Raw genomic sequence first — 23226 nt, forward strand, 5'->3', positions numbered from 1 at the left:
TGAGGCAGGGCAGTGTGTGTGTGTGTGGCAGGGCGGTGTGTGTGTGTGTGTGTGTGGCAGGGCAGTGTGTGTGTGGCAGGGTGGTGTGTGTGTTGCAGGGCGGTGTGTGTGTGTGAGGCAGGGCAGTTGTGTGTGTGTGTGAGGCAGGGCGGTGTGTGTGAGGCAGGGCAGTGTGTGTGAGGCAGGGCAGTGTGTGTGAGGCAGGGCAGTGTGTGTGTGGCAGGGCGGTGTGTGTGTGTGGCAGGGCGGTGTGTGTGTGTGTGGCAGGGCGGTGTGTGTGGCAGGGCAGTGTGTGTGTGTGTGGCAGGGCGGTGTGTGTGTGTGTGTGTGGCAGGGCGGTGTGTGTGTGTGGGGGGCAGGGCTGTGTGTGTGTGTGGGGGGCAGGGCTGTGTGTGTGTGTGTGTGTGAGGCAGGGCGGTGTGTGTGTGGCAGGGCGGGGTGTGTGTGTGGCAGGGCTGTGTGTGTGTGTGAGGCAGGGCGGTGTGTGTGTGAGGCAGGGCGGGGTGTGTGTGTGTGTGTGTGAGGCAGGGCGGTGTGTGTGAGGCAGGGCGGTGTGTGTGTGTGTGAGGCAGGGCGGTGTGTGTGTGGCAGGGCGGTGTGTGTGTGTGTGTGTGTGTGTGAGGCAGGGCGGTGTGTGTGTGGCAGGGCGGTGTGTGTGTGTGTGAGGCAGGGCGGTGTGTGTGAGTGAGGCAAGGCTGTGTGTGTGGCAGGGCAGTGTGTGTGTGTGAGGCAGGGCAGTGTGTGTGTGAAGCCGGGCAGTGTGTGTGTGAGAGAGGCAGGGCAGTGTGTGTGAGGCAGGGCAGTGTGTGTGTGTGTGTGTGTGTGAGAGGCAGGGCAGTGTGTGTGTGTGTGAGGCAGGGCAGTGTGTGTGTGAGGCAGGGCTGTGTGTGTGTGAGGGGCAGGGCAGTGTGTGTGAGGCAGGGCAGTGTGTGTGTGTGTGTGTGTGTGTGTGTGAGGCAGGGCAGTGTGTGTGTGTGTGTGTGAGGCAGGGCAGTGTGTGTGTGTGTGTGTGTGTGTGTGAGGCAGGGCAGTGTGTGTGTGTGTGTGAGGCAGGGCAGTGTGTGTGTGTGAGGCAGGGCAGTGTGTGTGTGTGTGTGTGTGTGTGTGGCAGGGGGGGGTGTGTGTGTGTGGCAGGGCGGTGTGTGTGTGTGTGTGGCAGGGCGGTGTGTGTGTGTGTGGCAGGGCTGTGTGTGTGTGTGTGGCAGGGCGGTGTGTGTGTGTGTGTGGCAGGGCGGTGTGTGTGTGTGTGTGGCAGGGCGGTGTGTGTGTGTGTGTGTGTGGCAGGGCGGTGTGTGTGGCAGGGCGGTGTGTGTGGCAGGGCGGTGTGTGTGTGTGTGTGTGAGGCAGGGCAGTGTGTGTGAGGCAGGGCAGTGTGTGTGAGGCAGGGCAGTGTGTGTGAGGCAGGGCAGTGTGTGTGAGGCAGGGCAGTGTGTGTGAGGCAGGGCAGTGTGTGTGAGGCAGGGCAGTGTGTGTGAGGCAGGGCAGTGTGTGTGAGGCAGGGCAGTGTGTGTGTGTGTGTGTGGTAGGGCGGTGTGTGTGTGTGTGGCAGGGCGGTGTGTGTGTGTGTGGCAGGGCGGTGTGTGTGTGTGTGGCAGGGCGGTGTGTGTGTGTGTGGCAGGGCGGTGTGTGTGTGTGTGTGTGTGGCAGGGCGGTGTGTGTGTGTGTGTGTGTGGCAGGGCGGTGTGTGTGTGTGTGTGTGGCAGGGCGGTGTGTGTGTGTGTGTGTGTGTGTGTGGCAGGGCGGTGTGTGTGTGTGTGTGTGTGTGTGGCAGGGCGGTGTGTGTGTGTGTGTGTGTGGCAGGGCGGTGTGTGTGTGGCAGGGCGGTGTGTGTGTGTGTGTGAGGCAGGGCGGTGTGTGTGTGTGAGGCAGGGCAGTGTGTGTGTGTGTGTGAGGCAGGGCAGTGTGTGTGTGAGTGAGGCAAGGCTGTGTGTGTGTGGCAGGGCAGTGTGTGTGTGTGTGTGTGAGGCAGGGCAGTGTGTGTGTGAAGCCGGGCAGTGTGTGTGTGTGTGTGTGTGTGTGTGTGTGTGTGTGTGTGAGGCAGGGCAGTGTGTGTGTGTGAGGCAGGGCTGTGTGTGTGAAGCCGGGCAGTGTGTGTGAGAGAGAGGCAGGGCAGTGTGTGTGAGGCAGGGCAGTGTGTGTGTGTGTGTGAGAGGCAGTGTGTGTGTGTGTGAGGCAGGGCAGTGTGTGTGTGTGAGGCAGGGCTGTGTGTGTGTGTGTGGCAGGGCAGTGTGTGTGTGTGTGTGAGGCAGGGCGGTGTGTGTGTGTGAGGCAGGGCAGTGTGTGTGTGAAGCCGGGCAGTGTGTGTGTGTGTGTGTGTGTGTGAGGCAGGGCAGTGTGTGTGTGTGAGGCAGGGCTGTGTGTGTGAAGCCGGGCAGTGTGTGTGAGAGAGAGGCAGGGCAGTGTGTGTGAGGCAGGGCAGTGTGTGTGTGTGTGTGTGTGTGAGAGGCAGTGTGTGTGTGTGTGAGGCAGGGCTGTGTGTGTGTGAGGCAGGGCAGTGTGTGTGTGTGTGTGTGAGGCAGGGCAGTGTGTGTGTGTGTGTGTGTGAGGCAGGGCAGTGTGTGTGTGTGTGTGAGGCAGGGCAGTGTGTGTGTGAGGCAGGGCAGTGTGTGTGTGTGTGTGAGGCAGGGCAGTGTGTGTGTGTGTGTGAGGCAGGGCAGTGTGTGTGTGTGTGTGTGTGAGGCAGGGCTGTGTGTGTGTGTGTGTGAGGCAGGGCAGTGTGTGTGAGGCAGGGCAGTGTGTGAGAGGCAGGGCAGTGTGTGTGTGTGTGTGTGTGTGAGGCAGGGCAGTGTGTGTGTGTGTGTGAGGCAGGGCAGTGTGTGTGTGTGTGTGTGTGTGTGAGGCAGGGCAGTGTGTGTGTGTGTGTGTGTTTGAGGCAGGGCAGTGTGTGTGAGGCAGGGCAGTGTGTGAGAGGCAGGGCAGTGTGTGTGTGGCAGGGCGGTGTGTGTGTGTGTGTGGCAGGGCGGTGTGTGTGTGTGTGAGGCAGGGCGGTGTGTGTGTGTGTGTGGCAGGGCGGTGTGTGTGTGTGTGTGAGGCAGGGCGGTGTGTGTGTGTGTGAGGCAAGGCTGTGTGTGTGAGGCAGGTGTGTGTGTGTGTGTGTGTGTGTGTGTGTGTGTGGCAGGGCAGTGTGTGTGAGGCGTGTGTGTGTGTGTGTGTGTGTGTGTGTGTGTGGCAGGGCAGTGTGTGTGTGTGAGGCAGGGCAGTGTGTGTGTGTGTGTGTGTGAGGCAGGGCAGTGTGTGTGTGTGTGAGGCAGGGCAGTGTGTGTGTGTGTGTGTGTGAAGCCGGGCAGTGTGTGTGTGTGTGTGTGTGTGTGTGTGAGGCAGGGCAGTGTGTGTGTGTGTGTGAGGCAGGGCAGTGTGTGTGTGTGTGAGGCTGGGCTGTGTGTGTGAAGCTGGGCAGTGTGTGTGTGTGTGAGGCAGGGCAGTGTGTGTGTGTGTGAGGCTGGGCAGTGTGTGTATGAGAGGCAGGGCAGTGTGTGTGTGTGTGTGTGAGGCAGGGCAGTGTGTGTGTGTGTGTGTGAGGCAGGGCAGTGTGTGTGTGTGTGTGTGTGAGGCAGGACAGTGTGTGTGGCAGGGCGGTGTGTGTGTGTGGCAGGGCGGTGTGTGTGTGTGCGTGTGTGTGTGGCAGGGCGGTGTGTGTGTGTGTGTGGCAGGGCGGTGTGTGTGTGTGTGTGGCAGGGCTGTGTGTGTGGCAGGGCTGTGTGTGTGGCAGGGCTGTGTGTGTGGCAGGGCGGTGTGTGTGTGGCAGGGCGGTGTGTGTGTGTGTGTGTGGCAGGGCGGTGTGTGTGTGTGTGTGTGGCAGGGTGGTGTGTGTGTGTGTGGCAGGGCGGTGTGTGTGTGTGTGGGGCAGGGCGGTGTGTGTGTGTGTGTGTGTGTGTGAGGCAGGGCGGTGTGTGTGTGAGGCAGGGCAGTGTGTGTGTGTGTGTGTGTGTGTGTGTGAGGCAGGGCAGTGTGTGTGTGTGTGTGAGGCAGGGCAGTGTGTGTGAGGCAGGGCAGTGTGTGTGAGGCAGGGCAGTGTGTGTGAGGCAGGGCAGTGTGTGTGAGGCAGGGCAGTGTGTGTGTGGCAGGGCGGTGTATGTGTGGCAGGGTGGTGTGTGTGTGTGTGTGTGTGTGGCAGGGCGGTGTGTGTGTGTGTGTGGGGCAGGGCAGTGTGTGTGTGTGTGTGTGGGGCAGGGCAGTGTGTGTGTGTGTGTGAGGCAGGGCAGTGTGTGTGTGTGAGGCAGGGCAGTGTGTGTGTGTGTGTGAGGCAGGGCAGTGTGTGTGTGTGTGTGAGGCAGGGCAGTGTGTGTGTGTGTGTGTGAGGCAGGGCAGTGTGTGTGAGGCAGGGCAGTGTGTGTGTGTGTGAGGCAGGGCAGTGTGTGTGTGTGTGTGTGAGGCAGGGCAGTGTGTGTGTGTGTGTGTGAGGCAGGGCAGTGTGTGTGGCAGGGCGGTGTGTGTGTGTGTGGCAGGGCGGTGTGTGTGTGTGTGGCAGGGCGGTGTGTGTGTGTGTGGCAGGGCGGTGTGTGTGTGTGTGGCAGGGCGGTGTGTGTGTGTGTGGCAGGGCGGTGTGTGTGTGGCAGGGCGGTGTGTGTGTGTGTGGCAGGGCGGTGTGTGTGTGTGTGTGGCAGGGCGGTGTGTGTGTGTGTGTGTGTGTGTGGCAGGGCGGTGTGTGTGTGTGTGTGTGTGGCAGGGCGGTGTGTGTGTGTGTGTGGCAGGGCGGTGTGTGTGTGTGTGGCAGGGCGGTGTGTGTGTGTGTGGCAGGGCGATGTGTGTGTGTGTGTGTGAGGCAGGGCCGTGTGTGTGGGGCAGGGCGGTGTGTGTGTGTGTGTGTGTGAGGCAGGGCGGTGTGTGTGTGTGTGAGGCAGGGCGGTGTGTGTGAGGCAGGTGTGTGTGTGTGTGGCAGGGCAGTGTGTGTGAGGCAGGTGTGTGTGTGTGTGGCAGGGCAGTGTGTGTGAGGCAGGTGTGTGTGTGTGTGGCAGGGCAGTGTGTGTGTGTGTGAGGCAGGGCAGTGTGTGTGTGTGTGAGGCAGGGCAGTGTGTGTGTGTGTGAGGCAGGGCAGTGTGTGTGTGAGGCAGGGCTCTGTGTGTGAAGCCGGGCAGTGTGTGTGAGAGAGACAGGGCAGTGTGTGTGAGGCAGGGCAGTGTGTGTGTGTGTGTGTGAGAGAGATACAGGGCAGTGTCTGTGTGTGAGGCAGGGCAGTGTGTGTGTGTGAGGCAGGGCAGTGTGTGTGTGTGTGTGTGAGGCAGGGCAGTGTGTGTGTGTGTGTGGCAGGGCAGTGTGTGTGTGTGTGTGTGAGGCAGGGCAGTGTGTGTGTGTGTGTGAGGCAGGGCAGTGTGTGTGTGTGAGGCAGGGCAGTGTGTGTGTGTGTGTGTGAGGCAGGGCAGTGTGTGTGTGTGTGTTTGAGGCAGGGCAGTGTGTGTGTGTGTGTTTGAGGCAGGGCAGTGTGTGTGTGCGTGTGTGAGGCAGGGCAGTGTGTGTGAGGCAGGGCAGTGTGTGTGAGGCAGGGCAGTGTGTGTGAGGCAGGGCAGTGTGTGTGAGGCAGGGCAGTGTGTGTGAGGCAGGGCAGTGTGTGTGAGGCAGGGCAGTGTGTGTGAGGCAGGGCAGTGTGTGTGAGGCAGGGCAGTGTGTGTGAGGCAGGGCAGTGTGAGAGGCAGCGCAGTGTGTGTGTGTGAGGCAGCGCAGTGTGTGTGTGTGTGTGTGAGGCAGGGCGGTGTGTGTGTGAGGCAGGGCAGTGTGTGTGTGTGTGTGTGTGTGAGGCAGGGCAGTGTGTGTGTGTGTGTGTGTGAGGCAGGGCAGTGTGTGTGAGGCAGGGCAGTGTGTGTGAGGCAGGGCAGTGTGTGTGAGGCAGGGCAGTGTGTGTGAGGCAGGGCAGTGTGTGTGAGGCAGGGCAGTGTGTGTGAGGCAGGGCAGTGTGTGTGAGGCAGGGCAGTGTGTGTGAGGCAGGGCAGTGTGAGAGGCAGCGCAGTGTGTGTGTGTGAGGCAGCGCAGTGTGTGTGTGAGGCAGCGCAGTGTGTGTGTGAGGCAGCGCAGTGTGTGTGTGTGTGAGGCAGCGCAGTGTGTGTGTGTGAGGCAGCGCAGTGTGTGTGTGTGAGGCAGCGCAGTGTGTGTGTGTGAGGCAGCGCAGTGTGTGTGTGTGAGGCAGGGCAGTGTGTGTGTGAGAGGCAGGGCTGTGTGTGTGTGTGTGTGAGAGGCAGGGCTGTGTGCGTGTGTGTGTGTGGCAGCGCAGTGTGTGTGTGTGGCAGCGCAGTGTGTGTGTGAGGCAGCACAGTGTGTGTGTGTGTGTGTGGCAGCGCTGTGTGTGTGTGGCAGCGCTGTGTGTGTGTGTGGCAGTGCTGTGTGTGTGTGTGTGGCAGCGCTGTGTGTGTGTGTGTGGCAGCGCTGTGTGTGTGTGTGTGGCAGCGCTGTGTGTGTGTGTGTGGCAGCGCTGTGTGTGTGTGTGTGGCAGCGCTGTGTGTGTGTGTGGCAGCGCTGTGTGTGTGTGTGGCAGCGCTGTGTGTGTGTGTGGCAGCGCTGTGTGTGTGTGTGGCAGCGCTGTGTGTGTGTGTGGCAGCGCAGTGTGTGTGTGTGGCAGCGCAGTGTGTGTGTGTGGCAGCGCAGTGTGTGTGTGTGGCAGCGCAGTGTGTGTGTGAGGCAGCACAGTGTGTGTGTGTGTGTGTGTGTGTGGCAGCGCTGTGTGTGTGTGGCAGCGCTGTGTGTGTGTGTGGCAGTGCTGTGTGTGTGTGTGTGGCAGCGCTGTGTGTGTGTGTGGCAGTGCTGTGTGTGTGTGTGTGGCAGCGCTGTGTGTGTGTGTGGCAGCGCTGTGTGTGTGTGTGTGGCAGCGCTGTGTGTGTGTGTGTGGCAGCGCTGTGTGTGTGTGTGGCAGCGCTGTGTGTGTGTGTGGCAGCGCTGTGTGTGTGTGTGGCAGCGCAGTGTGTGTGTGTGGCAGCGCAGTGTGTGTGTGTGGCAGCGCAGTGTGTGTGTGAGGCAGCACAGTGTGTGTCTCACAGTGCAGTTTGTAACAGAGCAGTGTGTGTGTGAGGCAGGGCAGTGTGTGTGTGGCAGGGCAGTGTGTGTGTGTGTGAGGCAGGGCAGTGTGTGTGTGTGTGTGTGTGAGGCAGGGCAGTGTGTGTGTGTGTGTGAGGCAGGGCAGTGTGTGTGTGTGTGTGTGTGTGTGTGAGGCAGGGCAGTGTGTGTGTGAGGCAGTGTGCGTCTCACAGTGCAGTTTGTGTGTAACAGCGCAGTTTGTGTGTGATAGGACAGTGTGATTGACACAGCAGTGTGTGACTGCGTAGTGTGAGACATTGCTGTGTGTGTGAGACATTGCTGTGTGTGTGAGACATTGCTGTGTGTGTGAGACATTGCTGTGTGTGTGAGGCAGCGCAGTGTGTGTGTGTGTGAGGCAGCGCAGTGTGTGTGTGAGGCAGCACAGTGTGTGTCTCACAGTGCAGTTTGTAACAGAGCAGTGTGTGTGTGAGAGGCAGGGCAGTGTGTGTGTGTGAGGCAGCGCAGTGTGTGTGTATGAGGCAGCGCAGTGTGTGTGTGAGGCAGCGCAGTGTGTGTGTGAGGCAGCGCAGTGTGTGTGTGAGGCAGCGCAGTGTGTGTGTGTGAGGCAGCGCAGTGTGTGTGTGAGGCAGCGCAGTGTGTGTGTGTGTGTGGCAGCGCAGTGTGTGTGTGTGTGAGGCAGCGCAGTGTGTGTGTGTGAGGCAGCGCAGTGTGTGTGTGTGAGGCAGCGCAGTGTGTGTGTGTGAGGCAGCGCAGTGTGTGTGTGTGAGGCAGCGCAGTGTGTGTGTGTGAGGCAGCGCAGTGTGTGAGGCAGCGCAGTGTGTGTGAGGCAGCGCAGTGTGTGTGTATGTGAGGCAGCGCAGTGTGTGTGTGTGTGTGAGGCAGCGCAGTGTGTGTGAGGCAGCGCAGTGTGTGTGTGTGAGGCAGCGCAGTGTGTGTGTGTGTGTGAGGCAGCGCAGTGTGTGTGTGTGTGAGGCAGCGCAGTGTGTGTGTGTGTGTGGCAGCGCAGTGTGTGTGTGGCAGCGCAGTGTGTCTGTGTGTGAGGCAGCGCAGTGTGTGTGTGTGAGGCAGCGCAGTGTGTCTGTGTGTGAGGCAGCGCAGTGTGTGTGTGTGTGAGGCAGCGCAGTGTGTGTGTGTGTGTGTGAGGCAGCGCAGTGTGTGTGTGTGTGTGAGGCAGCGCAGTGTGTGTGTGTGTGTGTGTGTGAGGCAGCGCAGTGTGTGTGTGTGTGAGGCAGCGCAGTGTGTGTGTGTGTGGCAGCGCAGTGTGTGTGTGTGTGTGGCAGCGCAGTGTGTGTGTGTGTGGCAGCGCAGTGTGTGTGTGTGTGGCAGCGCAGTGTGTGTGTGTGTGTGTGGCAGCGCAGTGTGTGTGTGTGTGTGTGGCAGCGCAGTGTGTGTGTGTGAGGCAGCGCAGTGTGTGTGTGTGAGGCAGCGCAGTGTGTGTGTGTGAGGCAGCGCAGTGTGTGTGTGTGAGGCAGCGCAGTGTGTGTGTGTGTGTGAGGCAGCGCAGTGTGTGTGTGTGTGTGAGGCAGCGCAGTGTGTGTGTGTGTGTGAGGCAGCGCAGTGTGTGTGTGGCAGCGCTGTGTGTGTGTGTGTGTGTGTGGCAGCGCTGTGTGTGTGTGTGTGGCAGCGCTGTGTGTGTGTGTGTGGCAGCTCAGTGTGTGTGTGTGTGGCAGCGCAGTGTGTGTGTGTGTGGCAGCGCAGTGTGTGTGTGTGTGGCAGCGCAGTGTGTGTGTGTGTGTGGCAGCGCAGTGTGTGTGTGTGGCAGCGCAGTGTGTGTGTGTGTGTGTGGCAGCGCAGTGTGTGTGTGTGTGTGTGGCAGCGCAGTGTGTGTGTGTGTGTGTGGCAGCGCAGTGTGTGTGTGTGTGTGGCAGCGCAGTGTGTGTGTGGCAGCGCAGTGTGTGTGTGGCAGCGCAGTGTGTGTGGCAGTGTGTCTCACAGTGCAGTTTGTAACAGAGCAGTGTGTGTCTCACAGTGCAGTTTGTAACAGAGCAGTGTGTGTGTCTCACAGTGCAGTTTGTAACAGAGCAGTGTGTGTGTCTCACAGTGCAGTTTGTAACAGAGCAGTGTGTGTGTGAGAGGCAGGGAAGTGTGTGTGTGAGGCAGGGAAGTGTGTGTGTGTGTGTGTGTGTGTGTGTGTGTGTGTGAGGCAGCGCAGTGTGTGTCTCCCAGTGCAGTTTGTGTGTGAGGCAGCTCAGTGTTTGTGTGACAGCGCAGTAGGAAACCTTTGAAATTGCATAGGAAAGGCTCTGTGTGAATGTAAAAGGTTTTTAGCGTAATGTGTGCGAGCCAGGAAGTCTGTGGCTGAGATGCAAACACTTTGTGAGGCTCAGCAGGAGAAAGTGGGAGGAGGGAGTGGGAGAGGGGAGTGATATAGATCAAGAAAACGGGGTGGTGATGAACAGAGTGTCTGAATTAAGCAGACCACTCTTACCCAGTCCAAAGATCAGGGCTTGATCCATCACCGTTATTTATCTCACTACCCCATCCCAGCTCAGAACCTGGCTATATGCAAATTAGTCTGTTCCTGTCCCAGTGCATGATGGGAACAGTGCAAACCAAACTACAAAAGCCAATTCTTACACTGGGAAGGAAACAAGCTCCTTAAACAAGAGCCTTAAGTATGATTTGGCTGCATTAGGGCTCTTTTCCTATTCCTGCGGAATAGGAAAGGGGCGAGCCCTAATGAAGGGAGAAGCCGAGACTGGAGCATGAGAGAGGCAGAAACGGTCACTGGAAAAGAAAGTGCAAAAGCAGACAAGAAGCAGACAATAGGCAGACAGATAGGAGCAGTATAAAAGTCAGAGAAACTGGGGCACAGAGAGGCAAGTTGTGAAAAGATAGAGATGCAGTCTCAGTGGAAAAGATAGAAACGGAAGAAACAAACAGGCAATGAAAGAAGCCCTGCAATACAGAGAGCGGCAGAGACTGAGGTTCGTGGAGAGACAGACCGACATTTGAAAAAGGCAGAGACAGACAGTGGGGAAAAAACAGATGGTGAGGCACAGAGAGGTAGAGACAGAAGTGAGAGGTGACTCTCTTGTTTAATAGGGGATATCTAGTGAATGTCGTAACAATGTATTTTACAGCACAGTAATACGTAATTTAATACACAATCCAACCTATAGTCCTGGAAATTGTTGATGATTTAAGACCGCAAGCTTTTTTACTTTTGATTGGATAGACCCCTTCAGCTTGTGCAGCGTAACTCAAAGCAGATTCATTTTAGTCGTGAAACAATGTGTCCATATATTCGGGCGTGGATTTTGAATAGGCTCTTGCTTTTTGGGCCCAAATCGTGATAGGGTCTTGCCGTGCGTTTTTTTTTTTTTTTATGTTGACAGACTAGGGGGTTGATTGTAAAGTCAGGCTTGCTGATGCAGAGCAAGGAGGGAAAGCAACTACAACTGTAAAGAGCATTCAGTGACAGACATCCCCTCTATTAACTTAAGTCTTCTAAGGCTATCTTCTTGAGCGTTTGAAAGGTGGCTGGTGCTTCTTTCAGTCTGGGAGAAGCGGACATTGAAAGAAGAACACAGAACGGAGTCAACGAGCGAGAGAGAGAAAAGGACATAGCGCAGGGGAAAAGCACACATGACAGCGAGCCGCAAAGTGACAGCAACATGGGAAGCAGGGGAGAAGTACATATGGGCAAGTACAACACAGCATGAAGGGAGGTGGGTGAGAAGTACACAGAACATGGGGGAGCTCTCCAACCCCAGCTCCAACAACATCACACCGTCACAAGAACTCTGCAACTCCCTCGCCACGTTCTTCCACCGAAAGATCGCAGATATACACAACAGCTTCGGACCCCAGACTCCGCCTCCAGCCACTGAACCAGCGACCCCCACCACCACCCTCCGTGCCTGGACCCCCATCATCCCGGCAGACATCACCAACGTCATGAACTCAATCCACTCCGGCTCCCCCTCGGACCCATGCCCCCATCATATCTTCAACAAAGCCGACACCATCATCGCACCCCACCTCCGGAACGTCATAAACATCTCGTTCACGTCAGCCGCCTTCCCCGAGAGCTGGAAGCATGCAGAGATCAACGCACTTCTGAAGAAACTCACAGCGGACCCCAAAGACCTCAAGAACGTCCGCCCCATCTCTCTTCTTCCCTTCCCGGCCAAAGTCCTCGAGAAGACAGTCAATAAACAGCTGCCTGCTTTCCTCGAGGCAAACAACTCGCTCGACCCATCCCAGTCCGGATTTCGAGCCAACCACAGCACCGAGACCGCCCTCATCGCAGCCACCGACTACATCAGGACCCTGATGTAAAACGGAAAAACAACCGCCCTCATCCTCCTGGACCTCTTGGCAGCCTTTGATACCGTATGCCATCGCACCCTAATAACCTGCCAATTCAACACTGGGATCCAAGGAAAGGCCCTAGACTGGATCACCTCGTTCCTCTGACAGAACCCAGAGAGTCCGCCTCCCTCCCTTCCGCTCAGAAACCACTGAAATCACCTGCGGCATACCCCAAGGCTCCTCGCTCAGCCCAACCCTCTTCAATATCTACATGAGCCCCCTCACCGCCATCGCACGCAAAGACATCATCATCTCCTACGCCGACGACACCCAGCTGATACTCTCACTCACCAAAGACCCAGCCACCGCCAAAACCAACCTACAGGATGGAATGAAAGACGTCGCAGAATGGATGAAGCTCAGCCGCCTGAAGCTGAACTCCAGACAAGACTGAGGTCCTCGTCCTCTGACAATCCCCATCCGCCTGGGATGACTGCTGGTGGCCATCAGCACTGGGCTCCGCACCGACACCCTCGGACCACGCACGCAACCTGGGATTCATCCTTGACACCTCGCTCACGATGACCAAGCAAGTCTATGCCGTCTCGTCATCATGTTTCAACACCCTGTGCATGCTCCGAAAGATCTTCCGGTGGATCCCCACCGAAACCAGAAAGACTGTCACCCAGGCACTCGTCATCAGCCGACTGGACTACGGAAACGCCCTATACGCCGGAACCACCGCCAAACTTCAGAAAAGATACAACGCATACAGAACGCCTCCGCACGACTCTCCCTCGCCACAGCCACCTATTTGCCCACCTGAGAAACCTGCACTGGCTCCCTGTCAACAAGAGTATCACATTCAGGCTCCTCACCCACGCACACAAAGCGTTCCACGACATGGGCCCCGAATACCTCAACGGCCTCTCGTTCTACACTCCCACCCACCAGCTCCGCTCTGCCAGCCTCGCCCTTGCCACAGTCCCATGGATTTGCAGAACCACCGCCGGAGGAAGATCGTTCTACCTGGCAGCTAAAACATGGAACTCCCTTCCCGCACACCTTTGAATGACCCAGGACCATCTCACCTTCAGGAAACCCCTCAAGACCTGGCTTTTCGAGCAGTAGCTGCACCCCTCCCCCCCCCACCCCCCTTTTCAGCGCCTTGAGACCCTCACTGGTGAGTAGCGCGCTCTACAAAGGTTTTGATTGATTGATAGATGGGGTGTGCATCCAGAGCACACGGGGAACAGGAGACGGGAGGATGACTAAGTAAGGAGTGAAGGGGCGGGCTGCTCGGCGGTGAAAGTGACGCAGCTGTGAAAGTGATCGCGCGCCACGAGCAATGCGCTTAAAGAGCCATAACGAGAGAGAAAAGCCAGATTGCGCCTCTGCTCGTAACAGTGCGCATAACCGCACGCTTTAGGCCACTCAAAGTTGTGGTCAGCTTTTTAAAGCAAACTCACTAAATGTCTCGCCAGACAGCGCATGCCCTGGCTCAGGCTAGACGTAAAAATAAAAACCTATACGCTATACCAGATCCAGCCAGCAGATGGCAATAAAATGCCAAGTAGCTGGAACTATAACCAAGCTCTACCTGCAAACCTAATATTACTGGTAAACACATTTTATTACATTTTTGGTGTTTGAAGGCCTTTTCAGTGCGATTGCTGTTAAGATAAGCTGTTTATTTGTGTTGTCAAATTACGTTTGTTCTAGTAGAGTAAGGAGGCAGATGCCCAGAAATTCGATTCATAATCTGCAAAAGAACATCAATCCTCTTTATCAATTGGTGCATTTAGATGTAGCAACATAAAAAGCCAGGGCAGTAGCCACTAAATCTCCGGACTGTGATTCATGCCCTGCTCCAACTTTCTGTGAAATTTCAGTGAAAGTTTCCTATCCCCACATTATGGTTCATGCAAGCCTGTTGCAACACTGCTATGCAGAGCCATGCCTGTAGATCCAGATGGAGTAAGTGGAAAAAGCGTGCTGTCGAACTATTCTCATCTTGCTTTGTTAATAGTGAATATTTGGTTTTTATTAAATGCATTGTTAATGATTACTCTCTTTTTGCAGGGTATCTCTAGAAGATCTATATAATGGGAAAACAACCAAACTACAGCTTAGCAAGAATGTTTTGTGTGCCTCTTGTAATGGGTAAGTTCAGTCATTTCGTTTTTTTTATTTGTTATCTTTTAATGGTTCTGACTTATAAAAGCACGTTTACAAAGTGTTTACATGCATGTCACCAATCCCAGACTCTAAATCAGAACTCGCAAGCAGAGGGTGATTTAATTGTTTCAAATTCCCCCCACTTCGCCACATATGTATATTGTGTAATATCCCAGTGACCTGTCCCCACAAAGATAACAGTTGTTTGTGCACATTTGGGCAACATTCACAAGTCTGTTCTTCTATCTGAAAGAAACACGTTAGTGTTAGATTCCTTACCTTAGAATATCCCCAGGCGTCAGTCTGGATCCGGAAACTTTTGCGTAGCAGTACCCCTGCGCGTCGGTAGGCGTCGTCTGCAGGCGTCCCCTGCGGCTCCGCGTCCGTCGTCGGCGTCGTGCGCCGTGATGACGTCGCTGGAGTACATAGACGCCGCCTCCCCGCGCTGACGTCAGTTCTTCTTTTTTCCGCGCCAGTGGACGCAGATCTGAAGAGCAGTACTCCGGTCTTTGACCAAGTTTTTCAATTGTTTTTTCCTCTACGGTGCCTGATAGGATGCCTGGGTTTAAGAATTGCGATGACTGTGAGCGCACGATGTCGGTCACAGACCATCACCGCCTCTGCCTCCGGTGTCTGGGCCCTGACCACGACGTGGACTCCTGCGTCGACTGCCGGGCCCTTACCAACAAGGCTAGGCGGGAGCGGTCCCGCAAGCTGCTGGAGCTCCGGGTGTCTGCCCCACGTCGGGACCGGGAGCGGTCCCGGTCCGGCCGGAGGTCGAGAGAGCGTTCGAGGGAGCGGTCGCGGAGCCGCGCCGGGCGCTCCGGAAGTCGGCACCACTCGTCAGGCTCGTCAGGTAAGAAGCACAAGAAGTCGGGGCGTCGTCATCGTACCCCCGACTCCCCCCGACGCTCGCGCGATGCGGCCGGGGGCTCGGGTGACCCCAACCCCGCGGCTCCGCGAGAGTCGCCGGCGCGGCCTGCCTCATACCCTCCGGTCCCTGGGCATGGCGCGACGCCTGAGGAGATCGAGGCGTTCCTCATGGCCATGAGGGCGCTCGCTTCTCCGACGGGGCCTACGGCGCCTTCGGGCCCAGTGCTACCGTCTGGGGGCCCTAGCGGTTCGGGTGTCCCTGCCTCGGCGCCGTCGGGTGCTCCGGCCCCGGCGCCGCCGACGGCTCCGACCCCGGCGCCGCAGGGGCCTTCGGGATCGGCGCCGGCTGGTCTTCCGGCCTCCCCGGCGCCGTTGCCATCGGGGTTACCCCCGACGCCGCCCCCGCGCGGCGCCGGTTCTCCACTGCCGGTTCCGGCCGGCGGTGGGGTTCCGACGCCGGCTCCGGGCGGCGCCGTCCCCTTACCTTCTCCGACGCCGGACGCGGCGCCGGACGGGCGTCGCACGACGCCGGTCCCGGCGCCGATGGGGCCCATGAACCCCGAGGAGCCGGTCTTCATCATTGACTCCGAATACGGAGAGGATGAGGAGTACGGTGAAGGTTGGGAGGGGTCCGAGGACCCTCTGGCTCGCGAGTGCCAGTATGACCCGGACTGGACAGGTGACTTGGGGGATGCCAGTGGTTTGGACGACTCTCCTAACCCTGGTTTGATCTCTCCTCCAACCGTGGCATCGGTGGAGGGAGCTGCCTATTCTGTGGTGCTGATGAGGGCTGCCAAGGCCTTACACCTTGAGCTCCCCGTCGCGGCCGTGAGGCCTAACATCCTCACCGAGGTCTTCAAACCGCAGTCATGCCCACTGGAGCCACTGCTGCCGTTTAATGAAGCCTTGTCTGACGTTCTGTTGGGCACGTGGTCCAGGCCCGCTTCAGGTGCGCCTGTTGATCGGAACGTGGCCAGGCGCCACCGTCCTTGTCCGGACGACCCCAAGTACCTGTCTACCCACCCCACTCCTGAGAGTCTGGTGATCCAGGCCTCGACCTCCCAGTCCGCATTCCCGTCGGCCCCGCCCGACCGGGAATCCAAGAGGTATGACCAGTTTGGCAAAAAGGTCTTCTCGTCCATTAGTTTGGGCCTGCGGTCTTGCAACACCGCCTGCCTCTTGGGCCGCTACACCCACTCTGTGTGGGATACGGTCGCGGAGCTGCTGCCAGAATGCCCCATGGAGGTGCGGGCTAAGCTCGGTCAGGCTGTGGCTGAAGGCCGAGATGCAGCGAAATATTCAATTCGGTGTGGTCTTGATACGACCGACTCGCTGGGCAGAGCTATGTCTACGACGGTGGCGATTCGTCGCCACGCCTGGCTGAGATCCGCCAATTTTTCGGCTGATGTCCAGAATACCCTGATGGACATGCCGTTTGATGGCTGTCACTTGTTCGGTGACAAAGCGGACCACGCGCTGGAACGCTTCAAGGACTCCAGGGTCACGGCCAAGTCCTTGGGTCTCTCGACCCAGCGTCAGCAACCGGGTTCGTTTCGTCCCTTTCGTGGCCAAGGAAGGGGCGCCCCCACACGTGCTGCCAGCCACGCGCCGCAACAATCTTTCCAACGCGGTGGCGGCCGTGGAAACCGCCGTGGTGGCGGTCGGGGACAACGGCGGGGTCAGACCACACCCTCCCCCGCAGCATCTACCCCAAAATCCTCCTAGTCCGTGCTTTCGGCCCCATGTGACGCCAGTGGGTGGCAGGGTTCGCCATCACCACGCTCACTGGCGCACGATCACTTCGGACAGGTGGGTGCTGCAAATCGTCCGAAGGGGCTACTCCCTCCCCTTCGAGACCTCTCCTCCAGCCATGCCACCGCAGAACCACCGTGTGTCGGGGGACCACTTGACACTTCTGCAGGAGGAAGTTACGGCCCTCTTGGCCAAGGGGGCCATCGAGCGCGTTCCTGGGCCAGAAGTAGGGCGTGGTTGTTATTCCCACTACTTTCTGGTGCCCAAGAAGGACAAGGGGGGCCTACGTCCTATCTTGGATCTAAGGAACGTCAACGGCTTCCTCCGGAAGGAGAAGTTCAAGATGTTGACGTTAGCTCAGGTCTTGGCTGCTCTAGACCCACAAGACTGGATGGTAGCGTTGGACTTGCAGGACGCCTGTTTTCACATCCCCGTCCTGCCGGCCCACCGGCGTTACCTGCGGTTCACGGTAGGCCAGGAGCATTTTCAGTTTATCGTGCTCCCCTTCGGCCTTACCAGCGCCCCACGGGTGTTCACAAAGGTGATGGCGGTGGTCGCAGCCCATCTGCGCAGGTTGGGGGTTTCAGTCTTCCCCTACCTAGACGACTGGTTGTTGAAGGCGGGCTCGCCCCAGACAGTCGTCCACCACCTTCAGATGACGGCAGACCTCTTGCACGACCTGGGGTTCTCCATCAATGTGCCGAAATCACACCTGTGTCCCTCTCAAAAGCTCCTTTTCATCGGAGCGGTTCTGGACTCGGCGCAGTTTCGGGTTTATCCTCCGGAACGGCGGGTTCGGGATATTCAGGCTTTGATTCCCATCTTTCAGCCGCTATCCCGGGTTTCGGTCAGGTTGACGCTGCGGCTGCTGGGACTGATGGCTTCCTGCATCCTTCTGGTGCATCACGCTCGGTGGCGGATGCGGGCTCTGCAGTGGGACCTGAAGTTTCAGTGGGCCCAGCATCAGGGCAACTTGTCCGACCACGTCTTGATCTCGGAGGGCACTGCGAGACAACTGCAGTGGTGGCTTACGGACCGCGATTGGGTCAGGGGCAAGTCCCTCTCCCTTCCCCAACCGGAGCACGTTGTCGTGACGGACGCGTCCCTCCAGGGCTGGGGTGGCCACTTGGGAGAGGCAGAGATCAGAGGCATCTGGTCTCCGGCGGAGTCCCGGCTCCATATCAACCTATTGGAGCTGCGGGCGATTCGTCTGGCACTGAAGGCATTCCTCCCCTTTGTCAACGGGAGTGTGGTGCAGGTGTTCACCGACAACACCACCGCCATGTGGTACTGCAACAAACAGGGCGGTGTGGGGTCGTGGACCCTTTGCCAGGAGGCTCTGCGCCTCTGGCAATGGCTGGAACGTCAGGGCGTGACTCTGACGGTTCAACACCTGGCAGGTTCTCTGAACGCCAGGGCGGACGAACTCAGCCGTCGGTGCTCGATGGATCACGAATGGCGTCTGAACTCGGACGTGGCGCAAGGCATCTTTCTGCAATGGGGAGAGCCTTGGTTAGATCTATTCGCCACCGAAGAGAACGCGCAATGTCATCAGTTCTGCGCGTTGGAGTTTCCAAGACGGCACTCGCACGGCGACGCCTTTCGGCGCGAGTGGAGTTGCGGTCTGTTATACGCCTTTCCGCCTATACCACTTCTGCCCAGAGTGCTGAAGAAGATCAGGCGCGACCGGGCCCAAGTTATCCTTGTGGCTCCGGACTGGGCTCGAAGGTACTGGTATCCCGAGCTACTCAGCATGTCGGTCGGTCCCCCGATCCGCCTGCCCCTTCAGGAGGACCTTCTGTCGCAGCAGCAGGGGACGGTCTTCCACCCGAACCTGTCCAGTCTCCACCTCCATGCTTGGAGATTGAGCGGCGGCAGTTGAGGCCATTTGACTTGCCTCCTGAAGTCTGTGATGTTATTCTGGCAGCCAGGCGTCCCTCCACTAAGTCGGTATACGCCTGTCGGTGGAACAGATTTGTGGCATGGTGCACAGCAAAGGCTGTGGATCCTCTTTCTGCCCCTCTTTCGGAGGTTCTTCTGTTTCTTCTTTCTCTTGCCCAGCAGGGCTCTGCTCTGGGCACTATCAAGGGCTACCTTTCTGCCCTTTCAGCCTTTTTGAGGCTTCCTGATCAGCCTTCTTTGTTCAAATCCCCGATTGTAACTCGATTCTTGAAAGGCATCACTCACATGTTTCCACCTGTTCCGTTTGTGATGCCTCAGTGGGATTTGAACCTGGTTCTGACCTTTCTCATGTGTGCTCCCTTTGAGCCCCTTCATTCTTGTCCTCTCCGTCTCCTGACTTTAAAGACGGCTTTCCTGGTTGCCATCACCTCTGCCAGGAGAGTGAGTGAGCTCCAGGCTCTTTCTGTCCAACCTCCTTTCCTGTCCATTCATCCTGATAAGGTGGTTCTGAGGACTAGACCTTCTTTCCTGCCCAAGGTTGTTTCGGCCTTTCACATCGGGCAGTCCATCACCCTCCCTTCCTTCTTCCCGCCTCCGCATCCTTCAAAGGATGAAGAGCGGCTCCATCGTCTGGACCCAAAACGTGCGCTTTCATTTTACATGGATCGCACACGCCAGTTCCGGGTGGATGACCAACTGTTTGTTGGCTACGTGGGTGCGAAGAAGGGACGGGCGGTCTGTAAACGAACCATCTCTCGATGGGTCGTCCTCTGCATCAAAGCGTGCTACTCTTTGGCTCGGAAGGAGCCTCCTGTTGGGCTGAGGGCCCATTCCACTCGGGCCACGGCGGCTACCACTGCCCTGGGCCGGGGAGTCCCCTTGCAGGACATTTGCCAAGCGGCTACGTGGGCCTCGCTGCACACCTTTGCGAGGCACTACTGCCTGGACAGCCAAGTCCGGAGGGATGGCTTCTTTGGCCGTTCTGTCCTCCAGGACTTTCTGGTGTAGTTTGTATTGGTTCGCAGACCCTCCACCGGGGTTGGTATTGCTGGGGTATGTATTCTAAGGTAAGGAATCTAACACTAACGTGTTTCTTTCAGATGAACAAGTTACTTACCTTCGGTAACGATATATCTGTAAGAAACATTAGTTAGTGTTAGATTCCTTACCGAACCCACCCATCCTCCCCGTTCTGCGAACTGATACCTAGGGTTAAGGTCATCCCTTTCAGGGCCCTAGTTTTTACATGGCACCAGTGTTGGTTCTCTCATGGCTCTGCGTCTCCTGGCGCGGAAATGCTGTGTGCAAAGAACTGACGTCAGCGCGCGGAGGCGGCGTCTATGTACTCCAGCGACGTCATCACGGCGCACGACGCCGACGACGGACGCGGAGCCGCAGGGGACGCCTGCAGACGACGCCTACCGACGCGCAGGGGTACTGCTACGCAAAAGTTTCCGGATCCAGACTGACGCCTGGGGATATTCTAAGGTAAGGAATCTAACACTAACTAATGTTTCTTACAGATATATTGTTACCGAAGGTAAGTAACTTGTTCGTCAGGACAATAGGGCAACTTCCTAGACTAAGCACCAGGGGTATAGTTAAAGAATTAGGTGCACTGTTTGGTTTTCTAGCTCTTCTTCTGTCACATGGTTCTTGACTATTGTTAAGGTAACAATGGATTATTTTAGTAAACTCCTTTGGGCACCAAACTAATTACATTATGATATTGGGAAACACAATAAGGCATTTTATAATTAAGTGGCAGGAGCGGAAAATGGTAAAATACATTGAAAGAAAAGTCGTAATGCCAAAATTGATAAGTTCAAAGGTAGTAATTTGTGTAACAGAGTAACTAAATGAAAGAGGGAGTACAATGTATGTATTCTTCAAGTGAATCTAGTTGGATAAGTAAAAGCTGTCATTATGGTACTTATGTTTTCACAGAATTGGTAACCATATTAAAAAGACTTAATTTTGTACGCTCAAATGTTTCTTTTTTTGGCGGGGGAGGGGTGTTTGGGGGCATTGTGGCATGAATTGGACAAGGTGAGCCCTGAATTGATGCCATTGACTTTCCTATGTTTAATATTATCTGGTAAACTGAAAATTCATCTTTGTGGCATGGGAAGAACCAGTTTAGGTTATTTTGAATTTAGTTCCTCAAGTGCTACTTGACTGGCAGGCCGTTGAATGCGGATGGAGGTTAGCACCAGTTGAATCATGGCTAGGATCGTTTTTCCTTGCTAGCTCTACTGTCATAGCAGAAAACTGACTGGTTTGTAAGGTCCCTACAGAAACGTTCTCCTTGCTGGTTTGTATTTGAAACCAAAGTCACTCATCTACTTCTGGCAACAGAAAGAAACCTGTAACCCTAGGAATGATACCCACCGTTTTGTGAGGATCAAGAGGCCAGTTGAGGTGATGCTCCATTTCACTCCTTCATTTTGTGAAGTCTGGTGAGGACGGACTACCAGGCACATAGTCTGCAGCTGCATGCGAGAGTGAGGGAGGTGTCATCACTAGAAAAAGAATAATGAGGAGGGGAACAAAGAAAACTAAAAAACAAAAATCCACCATTCCAGGTCAGGAATCACTCCATCCTGCTAATTCGGGTAAAGCCTAATCACAAGTGAGAGGTGGGGAAGGGGTGGCGGCCAGGCAGCTACCCCAGGGCTGACGATAGGGAACAGAGTGCCAGCACTGGTATGTAGAGGAGGGTTGGCTGATCAGTGTACTTTTCTGTTCAGTGCAGATAGTCTTCCCCAGGTGGTTCCCCCTCAGTGTGGTCCTCTTGACCCTCCAGGTCATTCTCATGGCCTCTCTCTGGATGCTCCCAGGCCTCTAGCACCTATGACCACAACATTGCTATCGTGCAACTCCGTTCCCTCCGTGCTCTCTGTGCAGGGCCCGTTCCTCCACCCTTACCTACTGGGTACCATCCTTAATCCAGGTTACAACCACCAGTCCTGGTCATTGCTATTCGTCTTTTGGCCAACAATAGCGCCAGGCCTAAACATCTAGTGCGTGGTCTCTGGAATAACCCCAGCAGGCAGACTTCCAAGGAGCAGGTAAGGGAGCGTCCTAGAGTGGTGTTCAGGAAGTCCATCACAGTGTCCCAGAATGTACGTAGCTGGGGGCAATACCAGGTCGTATTGACGAAATCTGCGTCTTTAAGTGCATACAATGTACTCTGGTCCATGTATGAAATCTGTGACCAGTAGCTCCACTGGTGACAGAGGTCACTACTCTCTTGGCACATAAACTATCGGAGATATTTATAATATGGGCAAGAGAAGAGTGCTGATATGGAGGCACAGGATTTCACATTAGGGCAGTGTTTATGAAGAGATGGTATAGAAGGAGATCAATGCGCATGGAGGTGCAGATAGTACATTTATCTTGGGTTTCTCCCATGAAAAAGTGATTTGTAACCACCTGTTGTGGAAAACAAAGAAAAAAGACTAAAAAAAAACTGAGTTTCTGTCTGTTAACTTTTAGGCCTTGCTCAACTGCTCATGACTGGTTGGCCTAAAATACCCCCACTGCGGGTTAGCCATTGGTTCAACCCCCCTATGCTGTGTGCAGCAGGTTTATTTTCAGTTCAGTGTAGGCCAGACACTGTAGCGCCCTCCTAAGCCCAGTGGCTGTATGTTTTTCTTTTAACTTGTATATGCATAATAGGTAAGTTGCACAATGTTTGGCCATGCATACAAATGAAAAATCACATTCTCACAAGTCTTCTTATTTGTTCAGTCTTGACTATGTATACTAGAACACCACACTAAAGTTAGCAGAGTTTGTGCCAGTTATTCCTCCATTCAAACATTTCACAATGGTATGTTATTTTAATTTGATATTGCGCACAAATCACCCCAATGAGTTATCTCGGCGCTGCAGGAGTCCACAACAGCAGGACCAAAATGGCACAGTTCAATTGGAAAGTTTCTAACATTGGTGTATTCAAAGCATGTGCGAATATTAAAAGATAAGCAATTCCAATAAGTTGGTGCCAAGTAAGAGAAAAATTTCCCTCCACACCTTAAACATTGATTGCAAAGAATCTCAAGTAGCTCTTTATCCTTAGATCGTAGATTCCTGACGGGGAGATATTGTTTAAGCCTTTGGTGTAAGTATCTTGGTTCTTTCCCCATTAGAGCTCTATGGGTTAGGCATTAGATCTTGAATATAATTCTGTTTCTGACTGGGAGCCAGTGTATTGCTCTTAAGAGTGGATTTGATGCAGTTCTGGAAGGAAGATTACAAATAAGCCTTGCAGCGGCGTTCTGCATGACCTGTAGCTTCGAGAAAAATGTCTCATTGGCAGAAGCCAAAAGAGCATTACTGTAATCAGGCCTGCTGACAACAAGAGCCTGTACCAAGGTATTGCCTGTGAGATAAGTAGAATATTCATGTGGATTCCTCATTTTTTTTGGTGTGGTGACTTAAAACAATGTAAGCCTGTTAAGTGAAACTGTAAAATCATGCCGACCTTCTTGGTCAGTAACTTAATCATTTGCTGTATTGTTTTTCAGCCAAGGTGGAAAGACTGGTGCTGTTCAAAAATGTACCGCTTGCCGGGGTCGAGGTGTGCGTATTATGATCAGGCAGCTAGCACCAGGGATGGTGCAGCAAATGCAGTCTGTGTGCTCGGATTGTAATGGCGAAGGTAAATAAAAGTTGTGCGTACTGAACTTCATGTACAAATATTGCAATTTACAACCATAGACAAAGTAAATAAATTCTATTTTTGTATAGAACATACGTTCTTTCAAGATACACTATTACACATACACACATGAACAGCAATGGTCCATGATTCATACCTGCATAAAATGGAGCTAGTCAACCTGCTTCACTAAAAGGCACACCGAAGTTCTTGTACATATGGCAGCCATAGGGCTAGTTTCCTTAATTGCACTAGACCGATACAGCACAGTTAGAAGCACTGCCGAGAAAGGGGGTAACGACCTACCAAGCTATAAAGCCCCTAAAGAAGCTCTTACCGGACCTGACATTCGACCCTCTATTAAGGATCTTGCAAGCAAAACTCAAGCCAACGATTACTTATGGGAGCGAAGCGCTGAAGGGAAAAGACGCAACAACTCTCGTTAATATAATATCTAAATCATACCAAGCAATTTTCCAACTTCCAAAAATGGTCTCCCCAGCCCAAATACGATTTGAAATTTGGGCTTCAAAAACAGTGCCTTGACCGTATGGGAGCATTTGTTTGCAAAAAATTTAAGGCGATGCGAAGGGAACCCTAAACGACCAACTTTGGATGGAGCTTTCCCGTCCAGG

The 23226-nt window shown here is 55.3% G+C and overlaps 1 protein-coding gene across 1 annotated transcript in view; it reads left to right on the forward strand.

Annotated features, from left to right (window-relative positions):
• The window catches only part of DNAJA2 (DnaJ heat shock protein family (Hsp40) member A2), a 127249-nt gene that overhangs the window by 72143 nt on the left and 31880 nt on the right, over positions 1–23226 (forward strand). Inside the window, exons 4-5 of the mRNA XM_086945127.1 lie at positions 13300–13380; positions 22458–22591. Of these exons, the coding sequence (XP_086801253.1) occupies positions 13300–13380; positions 22458–22591 (215 nt within the window). The remainder of the gene's footprint in view (positions 1–13299; positions 13381–22457; positions 22592–23226) is intronic.

Source organism: Lissotriton vulgaris, chromosome 12 (assembly GCF_964263255.1).
Source record: "Lissotriton vulgaris chromosome 12, aLisVul1.2, whole genome shotgun sequence".
Lineage (NCBI taxonomy): Eukaryota > Metazoa > Chordata > Amphibia > Caudata > Salamandridae > Lissotriton > Lissotriton vulgaris.